The 24,791-nt window shown below is 35.5% G+C and overlaps 1 protein-coding gene across 3 annotated transcripts; it reads right to left on the bottom strand.

The window, feature by feature from the left end:
• Window positions 1–522: 522 nt before the first annotated feature.
• On the bottom strand, window positions 523–24,575 carry LOC111048676 (protein downstream neighbor of son homolog). Of its 3 annotated transcripts, XM_039437645.1 has the most exons (10): window positions 24,221–24,575; window positions 21,479–21,728; window positions 19,374–20,225; window positions 17,142–17,357; window positions 15,181–16,198; window positions 13,113–13,385; window positions 12,084–12,185; window positions 4,612–4,727; window positions 3,563–3,776; window positions 523–2,589 (listed from the first exon to the last, which is right to left on the bottom strand). In XM_039437645.1, exons 7-10 carry the CDS (start codon window positions 12,093–12,095, stop codon window positions 1,705–1,707), a joined length of 1,227 nt encoding a protein of 408 aa, XP_039293579.1. In that variant the 5' UTR covers window positions 12,096–12,185; window positions 13,113–13,385; window positions 15,181–16,198; window positions 17,142–17,357; window positions 19,374–20,225; window positions 21,479–21,728; window positions 24,221–24,575; the 3' UTR covers window positions 523–1,704. The 3 variants fall into 3 exon arrangements, with proteins under 3 accessions (XP_039293579.1, XP_039293580.1, XP_039293581.1); XM_039437646.1 differs by lacking the exons at window positions 19,374–20,225; window positions 21,479–21,728; XM_039437647.1 differs by lacking the exons at window positions 15,181–16,198; window positions 17,142–17,357; window positions 19,374–20,225; window positions 21,479–21,728.
• Window positions 24,576–24,791: the final 216 nt, after the last annotated feature.

Raw genomic sequence — 24,791 nt, 5'->3', positions numbered from 1 at the left:
TACCAATTAATTTTGAAATTTCCCAAGGAAACTATTGACGAAGATTCAGAAAATCCTGAATGTGAAGATAAGGTTTATGATTCATTATAAACGAAAAAGCCAAACCAAACCAGATACCATATAATAGCGAGACGTGTTTGGATAACTTTTTTATACATTGAGACTTTTGCAAAACTATGATAGTCAATGTAGACGTTATACTAGACATTTCATAATGAGATGATGATGATGATAACCATATTATTTGGAGTTGTAATTTATTCAGATTGTTGAAGCAAGTGTTTCTCCATTTCTAAAGCATACTTCCAATGCTAACTTGATCGAAGTAAACTATACAATTATATTAACGTATTAAAAATTGTCTGTTTCATTGAAACATTTAAAGGTTCCTGTCAACGGAAACATTGAAGGAATTTCAAAACTATTTTAAAAGTTTTTCGGTTGTAATTACAGTGTAGTTCAGGTTTTAGTATTTGAGTTGACAAGAATGAAAGTACACAGGTACAAAATTAAGACAATTTATTATGAAAAATAAATCAATTTTTACTGAAATACATAATTTTATCTCGCTCATGGCAAGTTCGTTTTCATATTTGTACTAAAACTTTACAAATTAAAGCTAAGTTAATTTAATATCTTAAACAACTCTTCGAATATCTTGAGAGGTCTGAATGCCCAGATAATGGAACAAACAGTAGAGCATCTTAGTCACTTGAATAAAAAACAATTATTGATATTTCTGTGGCATTGCAAATTACCTCGTCGAAAAAGGAAAAACATATTGGAGTGAAACTCCATTTTTGAGAAATAACATATTATTGTGCATCGATGCACAAGTTTCATCTACAACTTCAGTTTGTAAATGCTCAGAGCAAAAAAATTAAATAATAGCAGGTAAAAACGAATAACTTTCTTGTTCGTATCGGCTAGAAAACATTTTAGAAAGTCACTCTACGTTAAGAAAATGATTGATTGATGTTCAAGTGAACAATATGAACACAATTTCAATTATTGTTTCTAAACAATATCTTTCGACTGTTTGCACTGATCTGAAACAAACAACCCTGATCTTAGAAATATATTTTTCAGTTATACAATACTGGAATATTCGAATATGACAGGTAATTAGCACAGTAAAACCTATTGAAATGTGCAGAAGTACTTGAAAATCAAGTAAAACGTATATAGAAACCTTAAAATGCTTCATATCTTCATTATCTTCTCTTGCTTTCGACAAGTCGTTTTATTTTATTCAATTTTAATACCAGTAGGTACAATATCTTTGAGGTTTTTCAAATAAATTTCAGAAAGATACAGTATTTTTGCAAGTACATGAAAAATTATATAATGAAGAGTTGATTGTAAAAAGTTATGAAGAGAGAAGAGTGACTTCTAGTTCACGATAACTAAGTTTAATAAAAAAAATGTATTAAAACTCGTTTTAAAATCACGTTTAAAAGTCTTACAAACAACAATTTCTTCTAGTTCACAGAACCAAGTTGTTTTGTCTTTCAACAAGCTAATCATTTTTTAGTTCAGAGTTGAAGTAAATTCTAATAAGCGTTTCATACGATTCCGTCCTTAGAAATTATTAGTTATATGAGTCCTTGAGAATTATTTTTACATAGCCGATTTCATTCAAGTAGCTTCTAAGAAGTAGAATCGGGGTTTTCATCTTTATTGAAGTTCTAAAAAGTTTGTGAATCAGCTCTTGGAGTCTGAAACCCACGAGAATTTCTCCTCGGAATACTTGAGACTATCAAACGGATGAACACTGGCCGCTGAGCAAAAGGAAGGCAGGACATCAGGCGTGAGTCCACAGTCCCGCAGGTTAACGCGGTTGAAGGCTGCCTGGGGATCCTCAGCATCTTGTTCAGGTTTGGTGGATTTTTTGACATTATCCATGAGTGCGAACGCAGTGGTTGAGTCTAGTGTAGCAAAAGTGGCCGCGAATTCAGGTACAATACTAGATAAAACCCTGCATAGCGCGTGGATTGCATTGGGGAGTAGAGGACCACGTACCTCTACAGAACAAAATCCACCCACCTGACCGGTGCGTACTGATAGGGGTTTAAGGGTTGCCCCCAGGAAGGCCACGGGGGCAAGTATGGTGGGGGGTACTCCGGACCCGACAGTTACTGCTTTGCAGTTTAGAAGCCAGTTGAAAAGCGCTTGAGCTTCTATACCTTCCACGTAGACCAAAGAGTCCTGTCCACCGTCTTTACCTAGTTTACGAACTTCCTCCTCATCGTCCATACTTCGAAGTTTCTTCACCTCTTCTTCAGCCACACCCATACTTTGCAGCCATTCCTCGGCGTCGTCTCCTTCCTCTCCTTCTCCCTCTTCACCGTCCTCCTTCTTCAGTTCCCCTTCCCCCTCTACCACCACCTGCTTCTTGACATCGTCCTCGCGACGCAAAGGCATGGTGAAGGAGATCTCTTCAGCCTGCAGCTTCTTGCGAAGTCCCCGTGTGGTGGGCACCATTGCTGCGTTCGGCTCACTCTTGCCGCACACGCCAGATGCGCGGAACAGGCACGTGAACGAGTCGCCCACGATGTAGAAGTAGGGACACTGTTGCGCGCGCACCAGCTGCAACACACCGCAAACGCTCACTTCAGCAACGCACCATAGTGCATGGTTCACACTTCTTTTTAGGGCTACTGATTATTAGAAAAAAAAAATTGTCAAAAAGTACCTTTCATTTTATTGCAACACATATTTGCAATTTATCAAATATGTTGATAAATAGGAATAACGTGTTCCAATAAAATAAATGGTCCTTTTGATCACTTTTTATTGTGTTTCAATACTACATGGTATTTATTCATGTCTTCCATTGAATCAATATTATAATGAAATGGAAGAATGAAAGGAGAGAAATGTTGAAATGAGTTTAGATATTCAAGTATTTTGCTAGAGCTACTTGAAGGTTTATTCATGAATAATTATTGCTAGTACCCTTTATTGTATATTTTATTTCAGACTTTCGGCCTTCCGGGTATTTAACTTATTTATTAAATCTCATACAGCAAATTAAAAAGATCTCATTGGGGACCCGACAAACTTTATTTCATACTTTTCATCATATTATATTTCACATAAAATATTGGTAACTTGATTGGAAGAAATTGGAGCTTGGAAGAAATACACAAATATGTATGTAAGGTTCAGCCACTGTTCTATCACACTGTTGGTTTCTGGTTAATCTACTCTTTGGGTCTCGCATTCAGCATTTCAATAACCAATGTACGTTTTGTAACCGTTTGAATTCACCAATCAAAATTTGCTCCGTAGTCGCTCAGATAAATCAAGATTCATGCACCTGCGTTTACCGTTGGAAATGTAACCACTTGAAGAGCCTAATCTACATAATGTAAAATTATAAAATGAAATAAAATGTATTGGAGTCAGACACATTAAGCGTTTTTCAAGCGTTTGTTTAGGTGCTAACCCAATCAGCCAATCGGAGAGCTTCCTGCCCTGTCGACTCTAAGAACACCGTCTGAAAACGCTTGAAAAACCGCTTAATATGGTCTGGCCCTAACTGTTGTGATGGTCTCACCTGAAAGACCGAGTATAGACTCTCGGTCCAGGCGCGATGCAGGGCGTCCTTGTGGGCGGGGGTGGCTGCGGCGGGGGCCAGGACGGAGGCGGGGGGACGGGGGCACAGCTCCAGCCAGGGCAGCGAAGGCGTCTGCCACACCAGGCAGCACGAGTGGAAGCGGGCGTTCGCACCAGAGTCCAGTCGCTCCTCTTGTGACATGCATCGCACGAGTCTAAGCAAACAAACAATCACATTCACTTCATCAAGATCTAAGTAGGCAACTCCAGTATGTTAAGAATTTAGTTCCTCATTCAAATTCCTGTTGTTTTCAGAGTCCATTGGATAAAGTATCATACATCCAATTCTCGAATTATAAAAAAAAACACAGAATAATACCGGCAAATTGTCATTTGAAAGCAATAAGCTAACCCCTAACCTATCCTTTAACCTTCCAACTCCTCCCTAACCCATTCTCACTAATTCCTAACAATAGTGACGTCCACGTTATAATGGTATTATTTAATTAATATTGGAGTTGATATCCTTGTTAATCATTCGACAAAGCAGATAACGCTATCCTTTGCTAGCTCCGTAACGTTGCCATATCGAATTTCAACAATGTAGAAATATAATTAACAAAATATTTCATCTGAATTATGAAGACTTATTATTAAATCATTGAAAAATAGATGTCCTTATTGAATAAAATATAATTGATCATTTTTAACAAGAAAGAACAATAATTATTATGACATATGTACCGGAATCAGTTATAGTCGAATCCGTATGTAGAAGGCAGTAACAAGGCAGAGAATTGGCAAATTTTTGCATGCAATATCACATTGTGCTAACCTCACAATACTGAAAAAATTGGAAAAGTAAGCAGTTTCTTTATTTCATTTTCTTAATATTTCAAAAATCATGATTGTCACTTTGACTGATGTAATTTTTCAAAGATCAATATAACATTATCTACAATTTGATAACAGATTAAGCTGATTTTAATCGATAGCGAATTAGATTTCGTATTTCGATTAAAAAAAAATCCCCAGTAAAATGTAACATACCCAGTAACTCCTGATGCCTGCTCGGATGGTTTCATCTTATTGAATGATGGCAGAGGCTTTTCAGATAGGAACCTTGCCCTTGTCCTGAGTTTCCAATCAACTGGAATGCTACCTTTCTGCAACAAAAATTATGAAAACATTAATTATCACAATGAACAAAAGTCAATAAACTAAGAATGTGTTCTAAGAATTATGTAAAATAAGAGTTTTGGTCTGCAAATCCTTTTTGCAATTACAGGGTGCGGCAGTCAATCCAGCACTTTTGAAATAGATGCAAAAAATAAACGGACGTAGATATCAAAGTTATATTCATAAAATATTTTTCTACATTAAAAAGCATTTAAGAAACATTGAAAATAATCGCTGTTTGAAAATAACATCAACAAGATTGCGGCCTTCCCGAGTATGGCATTAGCGCAGGCGATTTGCGAAGCTGTTCATAACATCACGAAGCATAGGCTGAGGAATTCTTAGGCTGAGAAATTTAGGTATTGGAGTGACCAGAACCCGCAACAATTACATCAAAAACCTCTCCATTCATCTAAGGTAACAGTTTGGTGCGCAATGTCCTCGTCGGGTATCATAGGCCCTTATTTTTTTGAAAACGAAAGAGAGCGATCTGTTACTGTGAATGCTGAGCGCTATTCAACAATGTTAAGGACATTCTTCATTCCTCAGCTTCGGCAACATGAAGTGAATGAAGAAACATTGTTTCAACAAGATGGAGCAACAAGTCACACAGCCCGCGTGAGCATGAATGTTCTTAACGGAGTTTTTCTAAACCGAGTGATTCCCCGCAATGGCCCCGTTCACCAGACCTCACTGCATGTGATTTTTTCTTGTGGGGTTACCTAAAAAGTAAAGTATACGAAGAAAGACCTCATACTGTTGGTGAACTGAAGGCAAGAATCCGGCTAGAAATTGAGAGAATTCCTCAGCCTGATTCCTTCTTTTTTGACTCTTCTTTGTATTTCTGCTGATATATTTAACTGTTTCTCTATTTATTCAGCATAGCTCTCACCAGATTTCCTTTTCCTTCCCAAATCATCTCTGACTTATCTTCAAATAATAGACTTTAATATAATATCGTTATATTAATCAATTCACCTAAATATTGCCATTCAAACAACGCTAACAACTATACGGTTGTTGATTTTCTCTCTTTTCAAACAGCTTATTTTTTCTCAAAAAAGTAGCATAAAAATTCTTAGTAAAATTTAGTTTTCTTAATTTAGTCGTTTACAGTTAATTTAATTACTCATTTTCACGTGTAATAGAACATTGTCACTATATCTTCAATCCGTAAATCTTACAAAAAATACTGACTAAAACTTTAGTAATTTGGAATAACCACCTTTTTCCTTAACGATTATAGAATAATACTTCCAAATTGAACAAAATACTAAACACTAATACAAAATAAGGCAAGGTTTATTTTGAGGGATAACTATTAACACTAATACAAAATTGAGAGCTGAAATAATCTTTTTTTTTTTTCTATAGGAATTTATCTCAAATTATTTAAATCTGTTTTTTCAGTATAGAGCTTTTAGGGTGTTTCTACGAAGGTAGTGGAAGTCAGGGGTAGATAGGCTGTCTTGAATTATAAATAAGATCATAATAATAAATTTAGACACTTGGCATGGAAAAAATTGAAAAATTTTTGACTCAGCAAAGAAAGCCAGGGCTAATTTTTAAAGGCTATAGATATAGACGAGATACTCGTCGAGCTGATGACAGTGTGGTATGGCGTTGCTTGCAACGGTCTTGCTCAGCTACTGTGAGAACTAACTTGAGCGAATCGGAAGTCTTGAAAGCTGAGGGTGTCCATGGCCATTCGCCTACAAAATCTTCCGAAGCTAATATCAGCATGCTGAAATCACCAATCAATGTGGAGAAGGTGAATATTGATAAGCAAAATATGTGTGACTCGAATAGTCCTTACTCACCTGTAAGAGGTGGAGAATTTATTAAGATAGCCACAAAAAATGCTGCCGTGAATACACCTTCATATAGAGGAAATTCTTCATCACCTCGTATGCTACCCTTGGATGAATCTCTTAGAGAAGTTGAGCTTCAGCAGCAAAGAGATGATATTATTGCTCATTCTATGAGTCTTCAGATAGAGTTAGAGTCTTGCAGGAAGGAGAAGGATTTCTTATTACAGTCGCTCCAGGAGAAAAAAATTGAGATCGAATTAGCCCTTCGAAATAAAGCATGCTTGGAACAGGAGAATGAATATCTTAGATCGAGAAATACCGAAATGATCACCACAATTGAAGTTCTAGAGGCGGATAATACTCTTATGAGAGCCGAAAATAAATCGCTCAAACTTGAAACAGTAGAACTAAAAAATTTCTATTCACCTGGAGATATCAATGCATCTGTCGACTATGATGACCTAAGACTAGAAAACTCTTTCAATGCTCTTGTCCAAACTGCTAAATCGAGTTTGTCTGAAGTAAGTAAATATAAAGATACAGAGTCTCGAACAAAAAATACTTCTTCCAGTGTTGATAAAACTGAGAAAAAAGATAAGAGAGTGGGACATGATAACGAAAGTATATATGAAGTGAATGATCCACACACAATTAAAAGGCAATCGAGCTCACAAACGAAAGAAAATAATGAAATTAACTCTCATAAGAAATCCATCAATAAAAATAGGATATTGGTATTAGCCGATAGTCATGGAAGGAAAATCTGGAAATTTATTGGTAATAAGCTTCCTAATTATGACGTCCAGGTCTTTTTCAAACCTAATGCTACAATGGAACGGGTAATTGAAGGAGTTGAAAAGCAAATTGAGAATTTTGGTTCAAGTGATTTTCTGATAGTTATGGGTGGCACAAATGACATTGGAGCTCAAACGTCACGAAGTGTAAATAAATTCAAGAAAGTACTTGATATTTTGGTTCCTATGAGTCTCAAAACCAATCTTATCATGACCACCATACCACATCGCTTTGACAGACCTCAACTTAACCAGACAATTGACGAGATAAATGACGCTATTCATAAACACATCAATAGCAGTACAAGGAAAAATTCGAAGAGAATAAGGATGTGTTTTATAAATGAGAGATTGAGGCGAGCAAACTTCACCCGACATGGGCTTCACCTTAATGGATCAGGATACAATATACTGTGTACTAGACTGGCGGAATTGGTTGAGAATAAATCACCATGCAGAAGTGTAGATAAGAAAGAGTCTTTTTTAATGAGGTGGCTGAAGAGGAATGTGAGGGATTGATCTCTTCGAGTAGAGTCTCTCAGTTTGATGAGCTTCCAGAAGAGACTATAGATAAACGCCGAATCGGAGCCTCTTCTTGGCAAGCTCTGATCAACAGACCATGTAGAAAGACTATTAAAGTTATTCACCAAAATGTCGACAGCATTATGAATAAGATGGATAGATTGGACATACTATTGGAAGATGAGTCTCCTGATATCCTGGTCATTACGGAGCATGCTTTGAGAGACTTTGAAATTAAAGACTTAAATCTGAATAATTACACCCTAGCATCTTGCTATTGTAGAGACAAAAAAGAAAGGGAGGAGTAGCAATATTTATTCATAAAAATTCAATGAGTACTTAAAAAATAGTGAGGTTTTGCCAGTGTCAAATGCAGAATTATTATGTGTTGAAGGAGATATAGAAGTGACTGGAATAAAGTTAAATCTTTCCTCTCGAAACTTGATTGTGGTTGGAATTTATCGACCCCCAAATGGAGTCTTTGAAACTTTCATTGCTAATCTTGATTCTCTGATGGACAGAATGTCAGTTAGTTCAAATGATTCTATTGTTCTACTTGGGGATATAAACGTGAATTTTCTGTTGGACAGTATTAAACGCTCAAGAATCACGGAAATTTTGACTCAGTATGGTCTCTCACACACAATTGACCAGGTAACCAGATTGAAAAGCGGTACATGTATCGATAATATATTTACAAACATTTCTTCTTCACAGTACTCCACTCAGGTAATTCATACTTTCTTATCGGATCATGCTGCCCAATGCATTGACATTTCTGCTGGAGGTACATCTGAAACTGATAAAGCAGAGAGGCCAAACAATAAATTCAAGTCATTGATTAACGATTGCTCAGATGCCAATATTGATCTTCTCAGGCTACATTTATCCAACGAAACATGGAGTAATGTTTATGAGGAATGTGACACAAATGAAAAATTCAATCGATTTCATTCAACTCTCCTTCACCACTTTAATGTGTGTTGTCCTCTGAGATCCAAAAAAACTTCAAGAATAAAAAGAGTGGCATAAAAGGTAACTGGATAACTCAGGAGTTGGAGCAAATGCGCCTATATCTGAACATGGCTACCCAAAGGATGAAGGCAGGACAAGAGGTGGATATGAGTGCAATAAATAGAATTAAAAAACATTATGATGCGGCGGTTGTCACAGCAAAGAAAAACTTTTACGGCGATTTTATTTCTAAATCTGACAACAAATCCAAAAGTTGCTGGAACGTGATCAATAGCTTCAGAGTTGATGGGAGCAGAACTACAAGTCAGTCCGGGATTGCTGAAATTAAAGTTGATGATGAGATGATTAGAAATCCAAGTGAGATAGCAAAGATGTTTAATGAGCATTTTGTGTCAGTGGGAATGCAAACTGAAAGAGAGAGATTGAAAAGCAGTGCTAGAGAAGGATTTGCGAATAGTATGCCTGAACCAAACCATAATATGTTTCTCTCTCCAACAAATGCATATGAAGTTCTCTCCATCATTAAGAGTATAAAATCTAAGCGAAGTAAAGGTTATGATGGATTATCTATGAGTGTAATTGAAAAATGTATTAGCGAGCTAATTTCCCCTCTCGTCAACATCATAAACTCAATGCTTGAACAGGGAGTTTTCCCAGATCGCCTGAAAATCTCTAAAGTCACTCCTATCTATAAAAAAGGAGATAAAACGAATATCGCTAATTATCGACCCATCTCAATTCTGCCCGCCCTCTCAAAAATTTTCGAAAGAATAATCCATATAAGATTAACTAGCTATTTGTTCAAATTCAAGCTTATTCCTTCCTATCAATATGGTTTCGTCAAGGGGAGATCGACTATTGGTGCAGCAATAAATCTGTATGAGAGAATATTAGATGAATTAGATAAAGGAAATTACTCCTCGGCTGTTCTCTTAGACCTCTCGAAGGCCTTTGATTGTGTCGATTTCAAGGTCCTGCTGATTAAATTGCGAGGCCTGGGAGTGAGAGGTATCCCCTACCAACTATTGGAATCATACATAACTGAACGCATTCAGTATGTCACCATATCTTCGACCTCTGGAGAAGTTTCCTCTTCCAAAATGAAACTTAAATTTGGCGTCCCTCAGGGTTCAATCCTGGGCCGCTACTCTTCCTTCTGTATATTTCTGATGTTCATTCAGCGGTATCTGACAGAGTTCACTTGACACTATATGCTGACGACACAACTCTTTTTTCTCAGATAAAGATGTGAATAATTTTGAAATAGACATGAACATCTCCACAAATTCTGTTGTTCAGTATTTCAATGAAATCTGCTTATCAATTAATTCTAAAAAAAGTCAAACTATCCACTTCAAATCTGCCGCTACTCTTCCCAATTATGTATTGGAGAAGATGAAATTGAGTGCACGGATACAGTTAATATGTTGGGGGTGTACTTTGATGACAGGTTGACATGGACAATGCATGTTGATAATATTGTGAAGAAAATAAGTAAAAGTCTCTTCCTCTTAAGAAATCTTGCGAAGTATGTCCCACAAAACACCGTTAAAGTTGCATACTTCGCTACTTTTTACTGTTACCTCACATATGGTATAGAGCTTTGGGGTTGTACCACAAAGGAAAATATGCAGAGGGTCTTTGTACTACAAAAGAGGGCAATTCGGTATATAGCGGGCCTTGGATTTAATCACCCCTGTAGAGATGCGTTCAGATCATTGTCGCTGCTGACGGTGCCTTCGATTTACATGTTTAGAATGATCATGCATACTGTAAAAAATAGAATGGACCTTACACTTATCTCCGATACGCACTCCTACAACACTAGAGGCAGAGACAACTTTGCGATTCAGCCGCATAGGAGGAAGCTTTTTGAGGGTAAGCCTAGTTACTCAGGCTGCAAATTTTATAATAAGCTTCCTATACATTTAAAGCGTGCATCCACCAGCATTCCTCTTAATAGATTTAAAACCGACCTTCAAAAATATTTTATAGACAAAGCCTACTACACGGTGCAGGAGTATTTGGAGGATCATTGAAGGAATCGCTACTATTTTAATTAGTAGACTATATTTATATTTGTAATAATTTGACGACGTTCAACTGTTTGCTTGTGTAATAATGAGTACACTGTGTTGAATGGATTGAATATCTATCTATCTATCTATGCTTCGTGATGTTATGAACAGCTTCGCAAATCACCTGCGCGAATGCCGTACTCGGGAAGGCCGCCATCTTGCTGATGTTATTTTCAAACAGTGATTATTTTCAATGTTTCTTAAATGCTTTTTAATGTAGAAAAATATTTTATGAATATAACTTTGATATCTACGTCCGTTTATTTTTTACACCTATTTCAAAAATGCGGGATTGACTGCCGCACCCTGTACAAGTGCAATTGGCACTAAAAGTGTAAGTCTTATTCTAATTTCTAGCTATTAATGGAAATTATATAGAAATTATTGACAGGCCCTACTGGCATCTACAAAGTCTTCGTTGATGGGAAAATTGCTCTTCTATAGTCTGTGCAAACCTTAGTTTGCAACATTGCTCTTAAGAAGTAAAATGCTGCCAGATTTCTCAGAATCCAGAGAGCCCAGAATCCAGAAAGAGCGGAAAAGAGAGCGTAGGCCTTTTTAATAGAAAACGGCAACAGGATACTTCTATTGTTATATTATTGAAATAGCATTGGCCATAAAGTCCCGTACTACAAACTAAGGTTTACACGCACTATAGTATGTATGGTCGAAATTGTGTTATAAAGTATTTGTTCAATTTCTTCAGTGTTATATTGTATTGCGATCCCAACATCATTTTTGAAAACTGTATGTTGATATAAGTGGTTCATGAATGACAGAGAATAGAAAGTAAGATTGTCACAAGTAAGATTTAAAGTAAGGAAAGTATGTAAAGTAAAGATTTTAAATAAGATTTCTTAGTGTGATGACAAACCATCAATATGGATTTAAAGTTCTAAATATGAGATCTGCTTTGTGAAAATATTTCAGGACTGATAATCATGTGAAGTGAAGAACTACAAGACTTGAACTATTTCGGACTATGTCTAACCTTATCTACATTTGGGAGAGGAATAGCACAAGGTACCTTATTTTTCCCCTCCCTATCATTTTGATGATGTACTTATTGTAATAGAGAATGAAAATTTATGATGTTCTAGTAGGATTGTTAGTTGAATAATTTTTTTTGAATCTATATAAATAATATTATTCTAAGTACAAACCTGTGTAGTCATAATATCTTCGGACGGTTTTGAGTCGTCGTCATCATCTTCGAACGAGGTCTCTTATTGCTTGCTTCAACAGGTTTCGGAATCAATGATTTACTGCAAGCAAAAAATCCAATCAATATACGATGGACTTTCAATAACTAACGAAAAAAATACTACTTCTCATAAACAGCTGAATTGATTCACATCAATCCTTCACGACATGAAGCTGGCAACCTTAAGCTGCGTTTACACCAAAGTTACTAACAACATTTTAATAGCTTAATCCTTATAGATTCTATTAGATTGAACATAACTTATCATACACATCATGAACATATGTGTTTGTCAATTTCCGTTCAATCTAATTAGAATCTATAAGGATTAAGTTTTTAACAATTTGTTAATAACTTTGGTGTAAACGCAGCTTTACGATGACATCTGAGTAGACCACATTTACTCAGTTAACGATTGAAAATTCGTTCACGCACCGTGAACAATGTGCAAATAACTACTTGAAAAAATATTTTTTTTATTGCGGATGATGCCCACATGCGCATTTTGCTTGTGCCTGAGTAATGAAAAGTGAGTTTGTGGATTGATGAGTTAATCAAAGGTCCATGCCATCGGCGGGATTCGAACCCACGAACCAGGCGGTACTAGCATACCGAAGTCCTTACCACTACACCAACCCGGCGATGGTCTAGTCAATCAGTAAAATACTTTGGTTACTTCGAAAAATAGTCCTAAACAACACTTGTCCCTTATTTTTACTAATCTATGAATATCTTTGGCACAAAAAGTCGGTTTAGGATGATCTCAAAGCCACTTTGGCACATAATGACTCCTCCATTGGATTGAAAATGTAATTCAGGATTGATACAAATATCTCACCTAGAAGTTTACTCCTGTTTTGGCTGGGTGACACAGTTCTATAGTATAACCAGAAAGGAATGACACAAAACTCACCTAAAAGTTTTCTTCTATATAGACTGGGTGATACGGTTCTGTAGGGTAACTCGGAAGGAATGATACAAAACTCACCTGAAAGTTTTCTTCTGTATCGGCTGGGTGATACGGTTCTGTAGGGCCCTGGCTCGCTGTCGATGCACCTGGAAACGTTTCATAACATCGGTGGGTCTCTGCCATCCGGCCGGGGTGCCTCCCACGATTGTCTGCTTCGGAGCTGTGGCCATTTTGTTATTTACGTGATTTCAAATAATTTCCAATCAATTTTTAATGGGCAATCGAGGTGGTTGACATGAAGGTTGAAGTATGTAGATTGGTCGACAGGATCATCTTCTTAGTATTATATGCCTGGAACAAATTGAAGGATCCCAATTAGTTGATCGAACATAGAACACGCAAAAAAGTATAAAGTATTTCGATTAAACAAATTAAATAATTGTAAATATATTATATTGAAAATAAAATTCATCGCGTGCTTGTTCATTATTTTATAACATTTTATTTGAATTCTAAAACAATTGAATATGAAAATCTGCTCAGTAAAAAAGATGTATTTTCCCCCTCAATATTATTTATCATATGAAATCGTGAACTATGAACGTTCAATGAATTTATAGTTTACACAAGGAGCTCCGTCACCCTAAGCATTTTAAACAAAGATTTATCTATAACGAAACACAAGAGTGAGCACTACTTGCAGTTTGAAAGTGTCAGTATGAAAGGAAGAGATAACTGTGAACCAGAAACTGTCAGCTTTTGTACATAGATTTTTCTTCCTATCATTGACTTAACTTTGCCCAAGACACTATTATAATGATATTATCCACATGTAATAACAGTATAATTTAATATTCACATATTATGTGCAGTATGAAACAGAGCCATCTATAATCAGTGCTGAAATAGTCATATTTTTTTTCAATTTCACATTCGTTTTAATTCAAAGCAACAGTCTGAATAAACACTATAGACGTGAAAAATAGTGTGATGGATAATCATCTATCTCCTATCTATTGCCGCATACCTGTCACGCACGTTACAACAAAATGTAGAATAAAATATTATATTAGATTTGAAATTTTAAAACCGTATTTCCTCTAATAACATGAAATGAACCACTTAATTGAAAATGATTGTAAGACAATTTAAAAGCGATGGTCTAATCGAGATATTCAATCATAATAATTATCCCTCATGAAAGTCTCAAGTTGCATTCAAGTTCTATATGAAATATCCGCCATGAAATAATGTCATCTCACGGAACCAATGAATGAATTAGGCTCAACTCACACTTACTCGACTCTAGTCGAGAGCATGTGTTTTCAAATGGTGACGTCGCGGAGACTAGAATCGACTGGTCTGAGTGTCACCATTTGGAAACACATGCTCTCGACTAGAGTCGAGTCTCTTCTCGACCTGAGTCGCGTAAGTGTGAGTTGAGCCTAAGACGTCCAAGCAATGATATTATTTCTTCTTCTTTGGCTGTGCCTTATCCCATTTAAATGGGGTCGGCATTCCTTTCTCTTAGTCTGCCTCTCCACAAAGCCCTATCCAATGCTTCCTCTCTCCTCCAACCACTCTCCCGCAAGTCAGCCGCTATTCTATCTCCCCACCTCATCCTAGGTCTACCTCGTCCTCTCACACCATCCAAAACCAAATCCTGCACTCTTCGTCCAACATGATCCTCGTCCAACATAATCCTTCTCCCGTCGCTGCACTGATATTATTTAACGGTTGTTAAATTAAATTGGATTTACTTTTAAGTGACACCAAGACTTACATCCTTTGCAAAAACATTGGTACACATGAATAGAAATTGAATTCATATTATAGATAAAAACTCAAGTTACTAACTATTTCACCTTTCTACACTACACAATTGAATCAAATTCTATAATACTGAGATCTTCTTTATTGAAATAACACAGCTCACAATAAAATAGATAAATTATGAGTTTTGATAAAAATTAAAATTACCAAATAAAAACGTTTAATACCCTTTTATTAAAAACTTTAAAATATTTTAACGACTAGTTTCGACCATAGGTTATTTTAAGTTAAAAATGAAGGGTACTAAAAGTTGTTATATTGTTTTTATTTGAATCAAGTAGCCCATATAAGCCAAGTAATTTTAAAAAATTACCAAATATGAGTGATGGGTCATACCATAGCCACCTCTTATACAGGTGGCTATGGTCATACATGTGAAAGTGTTTCCCACAAAACAAGTTCGGTAAAGAATTAAAATCCTTTGTGGGTATGCATAATGCATATGTAACATGTGCACTGTCCATATGACAAAATAAAAGCCACTACGATATAAAGTATTTCTTGTTGACTAGAAAATACTGTAAAGCCACAGAACACAAATTCACATGTTTATTGCCTCCACTGACTACTATCGCTAATGTACGCTGAGTTCACATGTCTTGTACCATCTTGCCTCACAACCACAACCGCACTCGAATTATTAGAAACCGGTTCATTTGTCAAAACATTTTCTTCAATTTTTGTAATTAGATTGAACACCTGACGCCGCACTTCCAACTGTTGTCTAACGGGTAGACTTTTTGTAGTATTATACATACTAATGAAAAAACTAAACAATGGATCGTCATTGTTGGGATGTTTCGGTGAACTAATCATACTACCGATTGAGTTTCGAATGTCCCTCGCGACCGATTTTTCCTCAAAACTTTTGAAAGTTTTCAGTATCATTTTTTCATCGTTATTTAATGACGAGTTTGTATTTGATTTAGTTTTTTTAGTAGAGTTTGACGAAAGTTTTTTAGGTCCAATTTCTTTCAGTTGACATTCCAAATTGGCGTAATCGAATGTCTCATGATTGCTACTAGTGTTTCCGTGTTTTTTAGACGCTTCAAAATCGTTGACAATGCTTGCATAGTCGAATGTGTCGTTAGCCGTACCCCCACCACCGCCTTCCCCATAGTCATGGTCATCTTCGTGGGAGCCGTTGAAATCGATGACATCCCCTAGAGATCGGTAGTTTCGCATGTAGGGTAGGAGGAACTCCATGTTTTTCTGGTACAACCAGGGGCGGATGAAGGCGTCGCTTTGGTCGCTTCTTTTCTTCATTTGTCTCCACAGTGAAACACGGTAACAGTTTCTTAGCTTGCCCCAGTGCGTTTTGGCTGCTTCACCTGTGAAAACGAATAAAAAAATGGTTACACGTTACTTCAAATTGGTTTAAAATACAAAGCTACAGTTCAAACCAGCACCATTGCAGTGAATTAACAGATACGGGGTTTTCAGTATCAAAGTTCAACAGTGATTTACTACAAAAAAAATGTTTTATCATTTAAAAACTAACTGATGGCATCCCTGATTCAAATTCACTGTCCAATATTGTAAATGAAGGTTTGTTTAGTCACGTTTATAGATGCATTGATACTGGCATGCAAGCAAGGCCTAAGCAAGCTTATCCAATAGGCAAACATTCACAACTATTATATTTATTCTATGAACTATTATACTGAAAACCTAATACGTTATGTAATATAACTTTCTGAGTAGTTGACTAATATAACTTTCTGAGTGGTTGACTACCATCTCCTTCTTTAAACACAGGTTCTTACATTAAAGGATAAAATCTATTTATAATCTGTAAAATGTGAATTCATTTCCAGTAAAAATTTTCTAAGCAGTGGATGCAAAAACTGTTAACTTACAATATTACTGGTTCGTTATTTTCTTCACATCAACTAGCTCAGCGTACTATTTATGTCTAGTATATTATTTTAATTTATTATTACTTTATGGCAGGTTTTTTCCATAGATCATCAATTATTACTACCGGTATGTTGATCTTCAATTTAATTTTCTGTCCAATTTGCTTTGTAGTACAAAATGTTTTTTATTATACAGAAGCACTAGTACCCTTTTATTTTCTCTGATGACACGACCGGTTTCGGCCAATCAAGTCATCATCAAATGTCATATGACAATTATTAAAGGGTTTAATAAAATAAAAGGTTACTATTGATTCTATTAGCGTAATTAAACTATCAAGTAGCTTTGTAAAAATAGATAAAATATTTGTTTTAATTTTTAGAAGAGAATAAATAGTTTCAATATTCAACTTACCATTAGGGAGATTCAGTTTCCTGCTGATATGTTCCCACACACGATCCTTCAGTGTAGTTCTTGTGTAGTCCTTGTGACGGGGGTCGTACAACACTGGAAACGTCCGTACTAGCTCAATAAGACGTTCCATCTCCATTGGTGAATTTGTCACAAAGGTGACTTTGTTTTCTCGTCAACAAATTTCAGTAATTCTAGATCATCTCACCGCAGTGCAATCTGAAGCAAAGGAGAAGACAATTCACTAATTATTTGTCTGCCTCCTTACGCTCCCTGCACACGACAACGACACGACACGACGGCAACACGATAACGATTTTCTTCAAAGTTTTAAAACGCGAACGATCGAAAATTGATTGTCTATCACCCCTTGCACATTGAAAAACGGCGACTCGATCGACTTTAATATTAAGAAGTTGATTCAATTGGATTAAGAGACATTAAAGTTAAATAAATTGCAAGTGTTGAATTCATATCCTACAAAAATAATTGATAAGTTATTAAGATTTTAGAAGATTATGATTTATATAGATTTTAGATTTATTATTTTTTTTTAGAAGTTGTGAAGATTTTTTGTAAAGTTAAGTGTGAAAATGTTGCGTGGTTAATGAGATGCTTCAAACTATATGCTAGCTACTCTGGACCACACATCTCTCCCAATGGGCTAGTAACTTAAAGTGAGATTTACATTTTAAATTCAGTGAGAATTTTGGTAAGGCATTCTTGTCACGTTTTCTCTACCAACGCCTTGTATAGTAGATAGCTGTTATTCAAATTATATTTGATCTAATATTAATTGTTGATTCTTGCTAATAATGCTAATTTCATCTCAAATATATTCAATTCCTTCATGATTTGATGATAAATTTTCATAATTGGGATTAAATATTCAAGTAGGCCTAGTTCATTATATTTCTACATAGTTTACAAACAATTTGACAATGATGCAAAGATAGAGCCATCTGCTTTCTATATTACACACAATGATAGCAAACCAATGTTAATCAGAAGCTGGCTTAAGAACAAATCACCCTTTAGTATACAAGTAGGAAGAGAAACCAGGGTAGACGTTTTGTGGTTCGAAATATAGAATAGTTCCAAATACATTTTATAGTTCCATGATAAGAAATGATTATAAGTAGCGCGGGATCTTACGATAGTTGGATTCATATTTTTACAATTTTAATTAGAATATTTTTTCAAACGACGAGAATTGAAACAATCGAACTGATGTGCAAGAGGCTGAAATCAGAATCGTATTGCCGTCATGTCACCGTTTCTGTAATGTGCAAGGGGCGTAACAACCAACAAACATAGATATAATAATTTTTACAAATATTTATCCTCATTGTTAACTCATGTTAACGTTTCTATCCTCTCACAAACACACAAAAACAACGAGTTCATTGCGATTTCGGATGAGGGTCAGCGTTATAATTATTTTGATCAAGAAATTATTCTTCTACATTAAAAAATATGCAATGATCAAATAATGTAAACTCTAGTAAAGCGTCAGTGGGAGAATTGTATTTTATGGTATTTATATATGCATTTAATATATCAGGGTACCCGAGAAGAAGACCACAAAGTTTTCAATGCGTTACCAACTCTTATGATTCTTCAAATTCTTAAAAACCATTTCAAGTCACATTCCAAGGTTTAAAACAGACAAAATGTGAAACTTCCGAGATGAGAATCTCAATTGTATCAGCGATTACTGAAACAAAATTTTGAAAAGTTGAGGGTATATGAATCATAGCTTCCACAAGTTGCATCATTCAAGTGTGATGCAAGTATCCATAACAACAAGAAACTATTCTTTCTCAACTTTTTATGCTCTAAAATAGAAAGGAAACACAAGTTGGCCGTTTTTCCACTTGACGATTTTCGGCCGACACTCAGCATTATATTCTGATTGGATAACTCTAGCCAACAGCTACTCTCAACCAATCAAAAGTTATTTCTGAGTGTGGGCCGACAGTCCTCAAGTGTAGAAACGGCCAATTGCTGCACAAGATATGAGGCTTAAATACAGTAATTTTGAAACTAGATGACGTTGATAGTGAAAGATCTATAAAAAAGTTTACTTCTTAACGATTATTTTATTTTATAAAATAAAATAAATCATCAGTGTCATTGAATACACAAATTGCTTTTTCGATGCAATAATAAATTAATAAAAATAATATTTTCATCAAACATAACAATATTGAAATGACAAGGAGGATCACATACCCAAGTGCAAGCCAGACACAAAAGCAAGGCTTGATATTTCTATAAGTCCACAACAACTTATTAGCTCTGCATTACAACACTGTTGTCACCTTCACAATATCGTTGTCAATGAACTAACCATACTACTACTAGCATACTCTGTGCCGACATTCTGTTGTCTGTTTTGTGACGTAGAATTACTAGCCACCTCCTGCCCAATCAGAACACTTTCCTCAATTTTTGTAATTAAATTGAACACTTGTCGACGAACCTCCAACTGTTGCCGCAAGGGTAAATTTTTGGTAGTATTGTACATACTTATGAAAAAACTATACAACGGATCGTTATCGTTGGACTGTTTATGAGTCATATTTTCGATTGTTTTACGTAAACTATCTCTAGCTGCCGCTCTTTCTTCCAAGTTTTTCAACGTTTTCAAGATGATTGATTCATCACTAACACTTTTCACACTACTTTTCGATAACTGCTTTTTAGGGGGAAGACCTTTCAACTCATCTTCTAAACTAGCATAATCGAAGGAGTCGTCGTGATCATCATTATCGGAAGTTCTGGAAGATTTTTTAGACATGTGCGAGTTCAACTCATTCTCGATACTGGCGTAATCGTCGAAGGTGTTATGAGTGACGTTGGCAGTCTCCTCGAAGCCATCACCCTCTGTTTGTGAGTCGAAGTCTGCGATGCCACTTGAGGAGCGGTAGTTTGGCATGTAGGGCAGGAGGAACTCCATGTTCTTCTGGTACAACCAGGGGCGGATGCGCGCGTCGCTCTGGTCACTTCTCTTCTTCATCTGTCGCCTGAGTGCCACGCGATGCGAGTCCCGCAGTTTTCTCCAGTGAGCCTTGGCAACTTCCCCTGTGGAAAAGTAAATAAAATAAGAAATTCTTCAGGTAATATATAATATATATTTCTATTTATACAATAAGTTCATCAACAAAATTATAGGGAGGAAAAAATAAGGTAACCTTGTGCTATTCCTCTCCCAAATCAGATAGAGTTTTACATAGTCATAGGTTAAGTAACCTATTGTAGTTCTTCACTTCACAAAATATTCAGTCCTTGAATATATTTACAAAGTAGATGTATATATTAGTACTGTAATCTTATTAATATAATTCACTGCACCACTTATGAATAAATTATTCATGTATTGTATCATTGGAGAGGAAATAAATGAATTACAGTAATGTGAAATTACCTACTAATAATGAGGAACAAACTCTATAGTTCGTTACTTCACAAAAAAAGTTTGTAAACTACATTTGGAAAATAGCATATTCAAGCTGAATCTACGCCCATTTGTGCTTTTCTTGTAGTGTTCTTAAATGATTTAAATATGAAGTAAGTTGATTTACATAATATTGATTTTAACAAACTTCATCTTATCCAAGTGGAGCTGTAAATCATGTATTTGAATGTAAAATGAAGCGTGCTCAGTGAAGCTCAAAGAAAATGTAAATAATCAAATGAACTAATACTTATAATAACATAATGTTAACTGATCTCTACATAGTGAGGGTCAATAAGTTGTAAGTATTTTGAGGAGCCAATAAATATTATTCATACTCATTAGCATACAGTTTTAAGGTTACATTAGTCGTTTTCTAATTTAGTATATTAATTGTCAATGAGTCTTGAAATTGTCATAAAAATTTAATTGTGTTGAAAAACTTGATCCCATTTTGCTACACCATCATCAATCTCTAGTAACCTCTAACTTAATGTAGAAGATTAGCTAATACTGGTGTAACAACCGGTATTGGTTTTTAGTCATCTTTGAAAATAATAAGGTTAAGTGTTTTATTCAATACAGTCCTTTACTTACTGGGATTCTATTCTAACGAGCAGGCTGATTTGTACTTTATAGGGTGATTTGAAGTTAAGATGAGGAATAACTTCTGGGATGTAGCATACGTTTTGAAATAACAATAGGTTGTGACTTGCATGTAGCTGCTCACACTGAACGCAACCAGCAAGTGCAAGCGTTTAGTGTGAGTGAGCCTAAAATCAATGAAAATTATTGAAATAATGTCTACTATAATAAACTATAGTTAACTATATGAAACCGGACTTAGCATTAGAAAAAACTCAGAGAAAAAATAACTCACCACTTTGTAGATCCAGTTTCCGGCTGATATGTTCCCATATGCGTTCCTTCAGTGAGAGTCTCAGGTAGTCGGTATGCTTTGGGTCGTACAAAACTGGGAAAGCACTAACAAGTTCGATGAGAGGCTCCATTCTCTAATCACTCATTCACTTATCACAATTTTTCAACTTTTCCTGTTTTTACTGTTCCTTTTTAACCACTTTTAGTTCATCCTTGCTGATCTTAGATTGTCCACCAAGGCGCATCATGTGCTGAATAAAATGAGAACAGAGCCGCATCAGTAATAAAGTGAGTTGATTACGTCCCTTGCACACTTTACCGGCGACGCGATTCCGTTTTTATCCGATGTGCCTACAATAGCTCAAAGTGAGACCCTTGCAAAGCCACACCCACAATCAGCTAAATTATTAGAATTGAAAGAGGACAGGGTACTAGTCTAATTATTGCCACTTAATTAATCTACCTTGAACATTACAAAACAACGACATTAGCACACCTTTTTACACAGCGTGTTTACTTGACCAAAGAACTGTTACATGAACGTATTAAGTTATCAAGCAGAGTTAGAACTTAGTCCTTTCTACCAATTTTGCCATTGTCAAGACAAATTCAAAAAACAATAGCTTAGATATGCTACCTACTACTCTGACTTTTCATATTTTTCAAGTTTATGAAAAGTTAAATGAAAATATATAATCAAAGTTCAAACAAATAAATATGATGTTGAAGAAACCACAGAGTAAAAGTCGGTATTCCGTCGCCGTTTTGTAATGTGCAAGGGGCGCATTTAGAATCTTACAAACGAACATAATAAAATAGTCTAATGTGCTTAAATAACGAATGAATCGCTTCAATATACATGAATTTGTAAGCATTGAGATACAGTAGCTACTATAAGTTTTTATTGTGGTTCCAAATAGGATGTTTAACAATCCTAGGGTTCTCAAATTTCTTTCAATCACTTTTAATACCATACTATTCTCTAATACAAATGATTCTTTATTTATTGTGTAATTGGGCAGTAGAATTTAAAGTCTTTATAATTTTTAAATTTAAGTAATATACTTTGATTGAATAGTTGAGGATTGTTTAATTGGAACGTAGCTGTTGCAGCTTACATTGAACATTGAATAAAAATATAAATGTCCGAAACATGTTGTGACAAAATAGTTTAAAAGGGTACTGAGATTTATATTAAAAGTAGCCCTAAAGAAAAAAAGACAGCTTACATTGAGTATTGATTATGTATGTAGTAGGAGTATACAGTTTATGTATGGAAATAGTGGCAAATCCAGATTTAGCTCCTGTGTGACATTGTTTAAAGACAATTGTAATCTCTCATTGTAGCTATTATAAGGTTCGTATCACATTCAGCCACCATTCTCGGCCACCAGAGAGCAACAATTGGCGGCCGAGTCTGACGAACGCTGGAGCACAAGTGAGACACCAGGATTGGATACTGACAACCCGAGTAGGGCACCAGTGGTACACCAAAATCTGGTGGTCGGGTGTCGGAATTTGGCGACCCTAGGGGGATGATCACATTGGATGAAATTATGTGCTAGTGCACACAAGACCTTCCATGCAGATAAGAAACAAAATCTGAAAAGAGCCATAGAAACACGTTGACTTGATTGACGCTGTTCTACTGAATGCTACCAGCAAGTACACAAGTTCAGTGTTAGTGTTCCTATGGCCCTTTCCAGGTTTTGATTCTCATCCGCACTTGCACATACGTGTATCCAATGTGATGTTAAGGATGTGATTACATTGAATTCGTATAATGCAAGTGCACGTCAGATCATGAGCCAAAAAACAAAATCTGGAAAGTGCCAATGAAACACGTTTCAACTTATATGTAGCTGCTCAAACTGAAAGCAACCAGCAAGTGCACACGTTCAATGTGAGTGTTTCTATTGCTTTTTCAAGATTTTGTTTTGCATCTGGTCATGCATTACCAAACGTGCACTTGTACATAAATAGAACTACGCATTCAATGTAATCACACCCTAATGTGATGAGCGCAATAAGAACTAGGCCTAACCTTATGCACTCCGACTTGCTCAGAAACTTGGCAACATTCAAACTTGCCGACACGGGTGGCTGAATAAAATAAGAGCCTAAACTAGAAATTAACTGTGACAAATAGGGTACTGAAGCTTTTCATTGATTACCTAGGTGTAAGTGCAAATATTAAATTTAATGTATTATGTCAAGCATTACTGATCGTTCTTCATGTCTCAACTGATCATAAGCTTATTATGTAGCTGCATAATAAAAAGCAACTTTTTCATTCTCTTCTGTTTATATTATGAATAACCTAAAATTATAACAAAAAACATAACCTTCATTCTATTATGATGTTATTAATCATACAGTAGGTAGCCTACAAGAAACCAGAGCGGAATGTGTTATTTTTAGGCCTATGTGTGTGTAATTTTGAGTTAGAGCAAGTCATAGTTTACCTCAGACTCTACAAATATGACAATAATATTCTATGATAATATAATAAACCTCCGGTTTCTTTAGTTTGGAAATTATAGTACCTTATTTTAGAGAGCAGTCTTAATACATACAAAAGGCCGAAGAAAAATTGTCTAGGAAATTGTAGGCCTATGAATAAATACTTGAAATAATGCATTAATTAGATAAATGTTCCATGTTAAATGACCAAGTTTCAATGCTTATCACTTAGGTATTTTACTACGGTATGTAGTCTAATAAAAGATAGTGTTTTACTCACCAAATTACGAGATTCCAAGTAGGTGCACCATTGTAAAAGCTGTAGTTTATGATTGCTTTTATTTCAATTATTTGTTTATATTTTTTGTAAAAATTATTCAATCCTTTGAATGAATAATCTAATCATTTGAATTCCATTGCAGCCTATGTTTTACAAGTTGCACTGTTTACACGAAAATTAATATTTTGACTAATAAAAAATGTATTATTTAAATATGCTTTAATATTTCATAAAAAGCACTCTGGCTAAGTTGCTATTTAAAATCTGAAACTTTACCGTTGTACTTTGTACTTCTCGGTTCTCGCAAAAGGGCAAAACCAAAAGCAAAATGGCAGTAACGATCGCAGATCAAAACCAGCTGCAGCAAGGTCGTACAGTACGCAGACTCCGTTTCGGCCAAGTATTCAAAAAACAAAATAATCCATAATAATCAATGCTATTTCATTGAATTTAACTGATGAATATGATACATTCTCAACAATTTTTTGTTCAGAAATATGTATTCTTTCAATTTGAAATGTTTTTCAATTTTAAATTCAAAAGTATGAAAAGTCTGCGTACACTCTGTCTG

The sequence above is a fragment of the Nilaparvata lugens genome, chromosome 11 (assembly GCF_014356525.2).
Source record: "Nilaparvata lugens isolate BPH chromosome 11, ASM1435652v1, whole genome shotgun sequence".
In the NCBI taxonomy this organism is placed as follows: domain Eukaryota; kingdom Metazoa; phylum Arthropoda; class Insecta; order Hemiptera; family Delphacidae; genus Nilaparvata; species Nilaparvata lugens.
This window is presented reverse-complemented; position numbering and strand designations above follow the sequence as displayed.